General features: G+C 43.3%; 1 protein-coding gene across 2 annotated transcripts; it reads left to right on the forward strand.

The window, feature by feature from the left end:
* Positions 1-892: 892 nt before the first annotated feature.
* LOC109265077 (C-X-C chemokine receptor type 2) lies at positions 893-4296 on the forward strand. Of its 2 annotated transcripts, none has more exons than XM_019446012.2 (2): positions 893-981; positions 2176-4296. In XM_019446012.2, the coding sequence occupies exon 2, from the start codon at positions 2185-2187 to the stop codon at positions 3256-3258; it is 1074 nt and encodes a 357-aa protein (XP_019301557.2). In that variant the 5' UTR covers positions 893-981; positions 2176-2184; the 3' UTR covers positions 3259-4296. The 2 variants fall into 2 exon arrangements, with proteins under 2 accessions (XP_019301557.2, XP_019301558.2); XM_019446013.2 differs by having other exon boundaries at positions 909-981; positions 2180-4296.
* Positions 4297-11518: the final 7222 nt, after the last annotated feature.

Genomic DNA, 11518 nt, shown 5'->3' on the forward strand with positions numbered 1-11518 from the left:
CGAAAGCAATAGACGCTCTGAATCATGGTGGTGATCCGATCCATGAATCACAGGAGGTATGTCTCATTTTTTCTACAACCATCAATTGAGCACCTGCTTTGTTCCCTGGTAGAGGATCAGAAGGTGGATCAGAGAGGGTCTTTATTCTCTAGGAGCTCACGGTCTCCTGGGGGAAGGCTGACTTGTAAACATATCATTACAATACGGTAGGGTTCATGTTGTATCAGAGAAGTGGTTACAGTACCAGAAGAATGAAGCCAGGGACAGACATTAGCTGCTGGGAGCAGCTGAGGCAGGTTGCAAGAAGTCACCCTTCATTCTGGGAGAGAAGCAAGATGACGTTAACTCCAACCCCTCTGTTCAGGGATTGCCCCAGGTCCAGTGGTCTCCCTGTGGTCCAGCCAGACTGCAGGAGTGCCCCCCACTCCCCCCAACCCCGCCCCTGCCCCGCCCCCCGCCTCAGGCCATTCCAATCATCCAATTGTGGATAGTGATTGCCCCCCCACCCCCGCCAGGCCCTCCTAAGTGGGGGGGCTCCTACAAGGCTCACCTACAGTGGGTTCCTGAAGTCTCTGTCAGAAGCAAAGTCCTCTCCCCTTTATTCATACTCAAGCAAGTTGGAAGCTTTCAAAGGTGATCTGCTAGGGAATTTAAGGGATCAACAAATGGAAACAAATGCCAGAAAAGGAAGAGAATAAAAATAGTCATCCATGCGGAGAATTCAGATAGTGGACCCTTGACTCCACCTTCATGTCTGGTAACCCTGAGTGGACATACAGATCCTGGAAGTCTCTAACGCCCTGTGGTCCCTTGACTTCATCTGTTCTCCAAATACGGTTGTGGGCAGGGCTCAGAGAGGAGGTGTGCTAGGAAGAGGCTTGTCTATTTCCCTTTATTCATCAAGTTTCCTCTAACTGTTAAGTCACTCTGATCTCTGAGTCCCAGGCTCTTACAGTTGGACACACCTTGCCAGTGCCTCAGGTAGGAAGCAACCTCTACTGCCAGGACTTTCTTTGGGGAGGGAGATTTAGTTTGATTGTGTTTTACAAAATGCATCCATTTCTGTGGGACCTGAAGATTTCTGCTCACTTGGCTTCTTGCCTCTTCCCTTGTGACTGTGTATTCAGTTCTGACCTCATATGTGGTTGTAGGTGGTAACAAGGGGGCCACGGTCTTGTCACCTCCTCCTTTCACACCTCCCCCTTTTTGGGGGGAAGAGGCTTGCTTTGCCCTAAAATGTTGTCTTCTGTAAAAAAAAGAAGTATTGGCAAGGGGAGACCCTCCTAAAGTGTGTGGATCTGAATGAATTTCTAGAACCTCAGGCTTGGAAGCAGCTCAGGGGTTAAATACGCTGCCCGCTTCAAGTTTGCAGATGACAAAACTGAAATCTATAAAGGTAAAATCACCCACTCAAGGTCACACAGCTTATTAATGATAAATCAGGATGGAATGAAGACTGGATAGCAGGTATTCTTATTTCTTGGTAATTTTCCAAAGGTTTTCAGACTGTTTTCTGGAGAGCTTGGGAGTTTTGGGGGAACCATCTTAGCAGGTGTCTGGGTAGAGATGGAGCCCCCCTCCTTCCCAGCAGCTGACTTTAAAAATAAAATTTTAAAAAATGATTATTTATTCTTGAGGGAGAGAGACAGACAGACAGAAAGAGGATGAGCAAGGGAGGGACAGAAAGAGAGAGACAGAGACAGAGACAGAATCCAAAGCTGGTTCCAGGCTCTGAGCTGTCAGCACAGAGCCTGATGAGGGGCTCGAATTCACAAACCGTGAGATCATGACCTGAGCCGAAGTCAGATGCTTAACCGACTGAGCCACCCAGGCGCCCCGCAGCAGATGACCTTTGATCGGTTTTACACATTGGTCTTCTGGTATGATTTTGCTTCAGCAAAATGTTTCACAATTTAGGAAGATAATTGAAAACTGCTGATGGTTCTGTGGATATTTAGGGAGTGCTATGAGGGAACAAGATGGGGACTTCTCTCAAATGCTGATGCTGTGAAACTGACCTCTAAAGAAGTCCAAAATAGGGGCAAAGGAAGGGATCTCCTGTTGCCAAACCAACAGAAAAGCAAAAGATATTTGAGTAACTGTTCTCACATCCTTGATGAGTGATTTTAATTTGAGTTACTAAATCACATTTTTTTCTTTCTATCTTTCAACTAGAAAGATTCCATGATTGTCTTAATGGAAAATATTGGGAATGAGACTGATTGGTGGGAGTTGATGGACGAGTTTGCAAATTTCACTGGCACACCACCGACAGAAGAATATAGTCCCTGTAGGATAGAGATTGAAACACTCAACAAATATGCCGTACTGGTCATCTATGCCCTGGTCTTCATGCTGAGCCTGCTGGGAAACTCCCTGGTGATACTGGTTGTCTTATACAGTCAGGTCAGCCGATCTGTCACTGATGTCTATCTGCTGAACCTGGCCATAGCTGACTTGCTCTTCGCCCTAACCTTACCTATCTGGGCTGCCTCCAAGGCAAAGGGCTGGATCTTTGGCACAGCCCTGTGCAAGGTGGTCTCTTTTCTGAAGGAAGTCAATTTCTACAGTGGTATTTTACTACTGGCCTGCATCAGTGTGGACCGCTACCTGGCCATTGTCCATGCCACACGCACGCTGACTCGGAAGCGGCACTGGGTCAAGTTCATATGCTTAGGCATCTGGGCCCTGTCCTTGCTCTTGGCCCTGCCCATCTTCATATTCCGTGAGGCCATCGAGCCCCCCTATTCCAGCCCAGTCTGCTATGAGGACATGGGTGCCAATACTGCAAAATGGCGGATGGTGTTGCGGGTCCTGCCCCAGATTTTTGGCTTCCTCCTGCCCTTGATGGTCATGCTGTTTTGCTATGGACTCACCCTGCGCACGCTGTTTGAGGCCCACATGGGGCAGAAACACCGGGCCATGAAGGTCATCTTTGCTGTCGTGCTCATCTTCCTGCTCTGCTGGCTGCCCTACAACCTGGTCCTGGTCGCAGACACCCTCATGAGGCTCCGGGCGATCAAAGAGACCTGTGAGCGCCGCAATGACATTGGCCGGGCCCTGGATGCCACCGAGATTCTGGGCTTCTTCCACAGCTGCCTCAATCCCATCATCTACGCCTTCATTGGCCAGAAGTTTCGCCATGGACTCATCAAGATCATGGCCATCCGTGGCCTCATCAGCAAAGAGCACTTGTCCAAGGACAGCAGGCCTTCCTTTGTTGGCTCTTCTTCAGGGAACACTTCTACTACCTTCTAGGCCCCTGCCCCTGTTGCAGCCCCTCGGGGCTCCTCCCTTGCCATCAACACCCCATTCTAAGCCTCACGCCCACTGGCTGTCCACAGTCTCTATGTCAAGGCAGCCCCTGTTGTGGTTACAGGAAGTTACTGGGGTCATGTCCTTATCAGGCCCTCCTTGTATGGTTGAGAAAGCCTACCCTGCTGCCCCTCCCCTTACTGTAGTTGCTATGTCAGCTGCTAGAGCTCAGTCCATCCTACCACTGAGCCCATAGCACCCTGTCCCCTGAGACACTTAAAGACATTTAACAGACATTCTTTTAAGTGACTACAGAAAGTTCCCACCTTTGGGAGCCATTAGTGGCAAATAGCATTTGTTGCTGCCCCAACTCTCTCTTTCTTGCCTGTCAGCAAAGTCCACTTCCCTTGAGAGAGGCCAAAAAGGACAGGTACTCCTTTCTAAGACTCCTTTTTGCTAGGAGTGGCCTTATCATTCACTTCTGACTAATAAGATTTAAGGGCAATAGTGTGCTGGTCAACCACTGTCCTGGGGAAAAAAAAGTCCTGATTTGTAGCATTTGCCAAGTTGCCTGGTGTAAATGCTCCCACCGTGGTGATGTCATGGGTGGTGGTGTTTAGTAACCAGCTCACAAAAATCTAGGAAATGTAATGATCTGCTTTCACAAGCAGGTACAAACTGGCTTCAGTGCACCATTGCTTAAGAGGAAGTCTGCTGGGACCGGAGGACTCCTGGGAAGTACTCCTGATTGAACAAAGAAAGAGAGGGGCACCTGGGCCACCTCAGTTAAGCATTTGACTTTTGATTTGGTCTCAAGTAATGATCCCAGGGTATGCTGGACTCATGTCATGGATTATTCGGTTAAGAAATGATCCCAAGGTCATGGGATCAAGCCTCATCTTGGGCTCTGCACTGAGTGTGGAGCTTGCTTAAGATTCTCTCTTTCTCTGTCTCTGCCCTTCTCCCTCACTCACACACACTCTCCTTCTAAAATAAAATGAAAACAATTTAAAAGAAAGAATAAAGAGACACACACACACATCCTTGGTTCTTGCCTTTAAATATGGTTGTAGGATATGATGTGACAAAGAGTCAAAAAGTGTGCCCAACATACTTAAGCAGATGAAGGCAATGGATAAAGAGGACCTAGAATAAAGAGTCCAGAAAGAAACCTAAGTCAGCATAAATGGTCAAATGGTTTTCGATAAGGGCACCAAGACTCTTCAATGGGGAAAGGATAGATAGTCTTTCAACAAATGGTGCTGGGAAAACTAGATATCTACATGCACAAGAATGAACTTGATCTCTTCCCTTACACCTCATACAGAAGTTAATTCAAAATGAATCAAAGACCTGATAACAAAAGCTGAAACTATAAAACTCTTGGAAGAAAACATAAAGGAAAAGCTTCATTTTGTTTGAGGTTGGGGATGGAGAGATGTTCAGAGATGGGGTTTAGATCAAGGTTGAGATTGGGATCAGGGATGAGGTTGGAGTTGGAGGTGATGTGGTGGGGAGCCAGGGATGGGATGGCAGCTTGGAACAAGGCAGAAGATCAGAGAAGGATGAAAATTAAGGATGGGGGAAATCCAGAACAGGGAGAAATTGGGGATGAGATTGAGGGAGGTTCAGATGGGCTTGGGAGCAGGTACAGAATGAGGTGTAGGAATGGGATGAGTGTGGGGGGGGTGTGGTGAGTCTCAGGGAGAGAAGTCAGAACTGGAGTGAATGCTCAGGGGCTACTAGTGTAGTCCAATTAGTGGTTGGAGCAAAAAGACATCCTTGGGAGAGTGACCATTTTCTGGGGATCATTGTCTACAATACTTTTCTGGGGGCCAGGATGGAGGTGACTTGGCCTATCCAGCTGCGGTTCTCCAAGGCGGTTGATGAGAAAGGAGTTAGGGCTCAAGCCTTAGGGGATACATTTGGTGCAGAGAGAAGCCAGACGAATGCAGAAACCCAGGGAGGAAGGCTGGATACTGGGCATGGGAACCTTCCCTTCCTCTCCCTCCCTCCCTCCATCCCTCCTTCCCTCCCTCCCCTAATGCCCTTCTGCCTTCTCCTCCTGCCTGATTAAATGCTTATCTTCCTTCATTCTCTGCTATTCCAAAGACAGCTCCATCAGGGCTTTAGTAAGTAAATATGGATCCATATTGGGCCTGAGAAAATACAAATGACTAATACATATCTGAAAACATGCCTGGCCTCGCTAGTAACCTGGGAAATGGGAATCAAACAGCAATGAAATAATTTGGAAGTGTCTTAAATAGGAAGGGATATACAGTGGACTCTCCAACAACACTGGTTTGAATTGTATGCGTCCGCTTATATGAGGATTTTAAAAAATAAATACAATACTATAAATGTATTTTCCTCCTTATTTTTAAAAATTTTTAAATACAATCCACATGAGGCTCACACTCATGATCCTAAGACTAAGAGTCCCATGCTCTACTGACTGAGCAAGCCAGGCACCCCTTCATGATTTTGCTTTTTAATGTTTATTTATTTATTTTGAGAGAGAGAGAGAGAAAGAGTGAAGGCAAGTGGGGGAGGGCCAGACAGAGAAGGAGAGAGAGAATCCCAAGCAGGCTCTGCACTGTCAATGCAGAGCTCGATGCGGGGCTCAGTCTCACAAACCGTGAGATCATGACCTGAGCTGAAATCAAGAGTCGGACGCTTAACCGACTGAGCCACCCAGGCACCCCCTCCATGATTTTCTTAATAACATTTTCTCTAGCTTATTTTATTGTAAGAATACAATATGTAATACATATAACATACAAAATATGTGCTAATCTACTATTTATGTTATTGGTAAGGCTTCCAGTCAACAGTGCGCTGTTAGCAGTTAAGATTTTGGGGAGTCAAAATTTGCATATAGATTTTTGAGTGCAAGGTGTGGGGGTGGGGTCAGTGTCCCTAACCCTGTGTCGTCTAAGGGGCAACTGTAGTCAGAACTCCTTCCAAACAAGGGCAACATTGTTCAATTAGATTTCCAATGCAGTGTAATTCTCTGGGTTATACCTCAAGACATAAATAATTTGCATTTCAGATCTGTAGCAATGTCAGATGTGGGTACTAAAATAACACAGTATACTGAAATATCAAAAATGAGTGTTTAAACCACTAGGTAGGATAAGGATTAGATACCTGGTCAAGGTCAGGGAGATGGTTCACCTCAGAAAGGGCTTAGTGTCCAGGGTGAGGCTGGGATCAGAGACGGGGTGCATCTTAGGAGGGGACTGGGGTGTCAGAGACGGTAGAGAGCCAGGGATGGGGCTAGGTTAGGGTTGAGGGGAACATCAGGATAGAGTGGGGGACAGGGATTGGGATGTGAATGTATGTTCTGCTCAATGCTTGCTAATTTTAAGTTTTGAAAATTTGTCTTGGGGGCACCTGGCTGGCTCAGTGGGAAGAGCATGTGACTCTTGATCTCAGGGTCATGAGTTCAAGTCCCACACTGGGTGTAGAGATTACTAAAAATGAATGAGTGAATGAATGAACTTAAATAAATAAAGAATATCAAGTTTAAAAAAAATAAAGAGAATTTGTTTTGTAGGCTTGGTTAAAATTTTCCAGACTCCATGTAATTATGTTGAAATACAGTATTTTTCCCTACCGTAGTTACACTTCTGACCAACCATGGCCCCATCACCATCTCTTGCCCTCAGTTCAGTGGCCCGTTCTTACTAGTTCCAGCAAAAACATTAATTGATAGTCTGGGTTTTATTCGAAAGGGGTTTAAGATGACCCTTTTCTGTGCAACTTGCATTCGAACTAGCGTCTTTCAGAGGCTGAAAATTCTCGTAGATGCAGTCAAAATAAAAGGGCTGCCTCCTCTTTGGTCTAAGGGTCTTTCCTGAGATGTGTCTTTTCTTTTTTTTTTTTTTTTTTTAATTAAAAAAAATTTTTTTTAAGTTTATTTATTTTTGAGAGAAAGAGAGAGAGAGAGAGACAAAGCATGAGCGGGGGAGGGGCAGAGAGCAAGGGAGACACAGAATCCGAAACAGGCTCCAGAATCTGAGCTGTCATCACAGAGCCCGACTCAGGACTTGAAACCCAAAGCTGTGAGATCACGACCTGAGCTGAAGTCGGATGCTCAACCAACTGAGCTACTCAGGTGCCCCCTGAGATGTGTCTTTTCTGAGGTGACCACTAACCAAGAAATCATGATGGACTACAGCCTTTTGCTGCAGAGGTTGGAGAGGCCAAAGATCTGCGGGTTTGTCCCTTCTAGAAAATCCTAAGTGGCTAACACCTATGTTCTTAACACTGTTGTTTGTATCCATCCTGGTATTCTGCGTTTAAACTCAAGATCCTTCTTCCAACCTTGAGGGTAAACATGAATTAAAGAATTAGAAATATATAAAATAAACAGAACATGTTTCAGACTTTCTAAAATTAGTTTTTTTAAGAAATAAAAGTATTTCATGTACATTGTTTCAAAAAAGTGAAATAGCTTTATAAAGCTTATAATGAACATTAGCGGCAACCCTCCTACACTACTCCTTGCAGGGAAAGGCAACAACTTTCAACTCTCATAGCTGTTTCATTTAATGGTGCTGTACATATTTCTTTTTTAAAAATTTTTATTTATTTATTTTGAGGCAGAGAGGGGCAGAGAAAGAGGGAGAGCGAGGATCCCAAGCAGGCTCTGCTCTGTCAGCACAGAGCCCAACTTGGGGCTCGAACTCACAAACCGTGAGATCATGACCTGAGCCAAAGTCAAGAGTTGGTCATTTAACCGAATGAGCCACTCAGGCACCCCAATAGTGATATACATGTATCTGAATATCATGCTTATTCAGCTGGTTCTTGATTCCTGTCCCCTGCACCCTCCCCCCAGTTTTAGATATCATTTATTGACCTTCTCCTTTGGCTTCTGAGGATTTAACGCTTTTTCAAACTCTCTCCAGCATTTACCACTGTCCAAGCAAACGTAAATACTGTCTCTCCCATTCTCCCAGGAAAGATAATCACACTTTCTGGTTAAACCAACATTCAATGTTTTTGCTATAATGACTATGTAAAAAATTATTCATAGTTGGGTACAATGTTTACATTTCCTTTCTTTGTACAAGTTCTATTTTCTCTGGAATTAACAATAGGATTTTCCATTACTTTTTATTACATCATTCTCAAATGTCTCTCTCAATACATCAATATTCATCAGATAATCTATATATATATATTTTCTTTCTTGGAGACTTCATTCATGGGGCCCTTCATAGTCCTGTTTTCGATCTGGACAGGTTAACTCTCCAGGCCTGCCTTCCCCCCCCTCCCCCCAAATAGTTTTAACTACATTTCCAGATAGATTTTAGAGTCTGATAGCCAATTTCTACAAAATTATCCTACTGGAATTTTGATATGGATTATTTTGAATCTGCAGATCAATTTGGAGAAAGTTGATATCTTAACAATATTGAGTTTTCCAATCCATAGCATGGTATCTTTCTCCAGTTTTTTATGTCTTTTTTTTAAAAAAATTTTTAAAAAATGTTTATTTTTCAGAGAGAGAGAGAGAGAGAGAGTGTGTGTGAGCAGGGGAGGGGCAGAAAGATATGGAGACACAGAATCCAAAGCACAGAGCTGTCAGCACAGAGCCCAATGAGGGGTTTGAACTCACAAGTGGTGAGATCATGACCTAAGCAGAAGTCAGACGCTTAACTGACTGAGCCACTCAGGTGCACCTGTTTCTTTTCTTTTTTTAAAAAATATTTGTTTGTTTCTTTATTTGAGAGAGACAGAGAGAGTGTGAGCAGGGGAGGGGCAGAGAGAGAGGGAGAGAGAATCCCAAGCAGGCTCTGCTCTTAGTATGGAGCTGGAATCAGGGCTTGATCCCATGACCCTGGGATTGTGACCTGAGCTGAAATCAAGAGTCAGATGCTTAAATGATCCACCCAGGTGCCCCAACCAGTTGTTTTTTTTTTTATGTATTTCCTAATTTATCTATGCAATGTTCTGTAGTTTTCAGTACATAAATCTTGTACCTATTTTGTTAAATTTGTCCCTAGGTATTTTGTGGTTATTTTGATGCTTTTATAAATGGTATTCAAATTTTTTTCCAGTTTCTTTTTCTTACCAGTATATAGAAATATAACTGCATTATGTAACTTGACCTTGTATCCTGGGACTTCAGTAAATTCTCTTATTGGTTTTAGTGGCTTTATTTTTTTAAAGATTCTTTTGGATTTTATAGGCACATAATCATGTCATCTGAGAATAAAGACAGTTTTATTTCTTCGTTTTATTTTTTATTTATTTATTTTTAAATTTTTTTTAACGTTTATTTGTTTTTGAGACGGAGAGAGACAGAGCATGGACAGGGGAGGGGCAGAGAGAGAGGGAGACACAGAATCTGAAACAGGCTCCAGGCTCTGAGCTGTCAGCACAGAGCCCGATGCGGGGCTCGAACTCACGGACCGCGAGATCGTGACCTGAGCCGAAGTCGCACGCTTAACCAACCGAGCCACCCAGGCGCCCCTATTTCTTCGTTTTAAAAATTTCTTTTAGTGGGGCACCTGGGTGGCTCAGTTGGTTGAGCAACCAACATCAGCTCAGGCCATGATCTCATGGTTTGTGAGTTTGAGCCCCTCATCGGGCTTGCTTCTGTCAGTGCAGAGTCCACTTCAGATCTTCTGTTCTTCTCTCTCTCTGTCCCTCCCCCTCTCCTCTCACTCTCAAAAGTAAATAAAGTGTTAAAAAATTTTAAAATAAACAAATAAAATAAAATGTCTTTTATTCATTTTTCTTGCCTTAATTCATTGTCTAGGACCTCCAATATGATGCTGAAGAGAAGTTGTGAGAGTGGACATTCTTGCCCTGTTCCCAGTCTTAGGGGTAAAGCATTCAACCTTTCTCTATTAAATGGGATGTTAAGTGACGATTTTTCACAGAGGATCTTTATCAGGTTGAGGAAGTTCCTTTCATGAATGGGTGTTAAATCTTCCTCTTTCTTTGAGCGCATGGCTCTGGTGCTTTAATGCTTACTATAACTACTGCTTTGTGACCAAGGGCAGATTTCTCAGCTTTCTTCGACTACCTTGTAAAATGTGTATAATAACAATGCTCAGCTAAAATCTATGAGGATTAAATTAAATGAGCACACAGCCACCAATATAGCATTTAGAAGAATGCCTAGTATACAATAGGTACTATATAAATATCATCTATCGTCATTATTTTGGTTTATCCTTTATTTTGCTAGATTAGTGGGTCTTGATAAGGAAGGATATAAGGGAAATAACTTTTTGAAGACCTTAAGTTTCCAAAAAAGCTTTTATTCAGCTCCTGACTGGTATTTGGGCTGAGTATTGAATTCTAGGTTGCAATTCATTTTCCTTCAGAATTTTTCAGGCTCTTAGTTTCATCTAGCTTCTAGGGTTGCTGTTGACACTGCTCGTGCTATTCTGATTCTTGACCTGTTGTATGAGACTGACTTTTCTCTTAGAAAGTTTTAGAATATTCTCTTTATCTTCTTAGTGTTATTTTAAATTTATTTTTAATTTTTATTTGAGAGAGAGAGAGAGAGAGAGCATGATGAAGGGAGAGACGTAGAGAGGGGAGAGAGAGAGAGAGAGAGAGAGAGAGAGAGAGAGAGAGAGAGAGAATCTCCAGCAGGCTTCATGCCCAATGTGGAGCCCAATGTGGGGCTCAATCCCACAACTCTGGGATCATGACCTGAGCTAAATCAAGAGTCAAGCTCAACTGACTGAGCCACCCAGGCACCCCAATCTTAGTTATAGAATGCACAATGATGTGCCTTGGCGGGAGCTCTTTTCTCATTCATTTTGCTGGTGAATCCGTTTAATCTAGAAACTCAGATTCTGTGAAATTTTCTTGTAGTATTTATTTGGTACTTTTCTACCCTTCATTTTCTCTATTCTCTTCTTTCTGGGATTCCTTTTACTTGTGTGTTGAATTCCCCAAGGTTGATTCTCTAATATATATTTTTAAATCACTCTTTGTTTTTCAATGTCTTCATCTTTCCACGTCTCATGAAGTTACCCTTAACTTTATCTTCCAGCCTGTTAATTGGCATTTAAAATTTCTAATATCATATTTTGAATTTCTAATAGGCTTTTTTCCTGTTCCTTAAGGTTCCCTTTTAGAGCACCTCTTTCTTGCCTCACCAATGCAATATTTCCTCTTATCTTTCTGAGGTTATTATGGTTTTTGTGAAGATTTCTTTAGCTCCCTTCATTGTCTTTGTGTCTTTTCTTCTGGTCTAATAACATCTACTTTTTGATTTCTATTA

The sequence above is a fragment of the Panthera pardus genome, unplaced genomic scaffold (assembly GCF_024362965.1).
Source record: "Panthera pardus isolate Hobbes unplaced genomic scaffold, ASM2436296v1 HiC_scaffold_10, whole genome shotgun sequence".
Taxonomy (NCBI): Eukaryota; Metazoa; Chordata; class Mammalia; order Carnivora; family Felidae; genus Panthera; species Panthera pardus.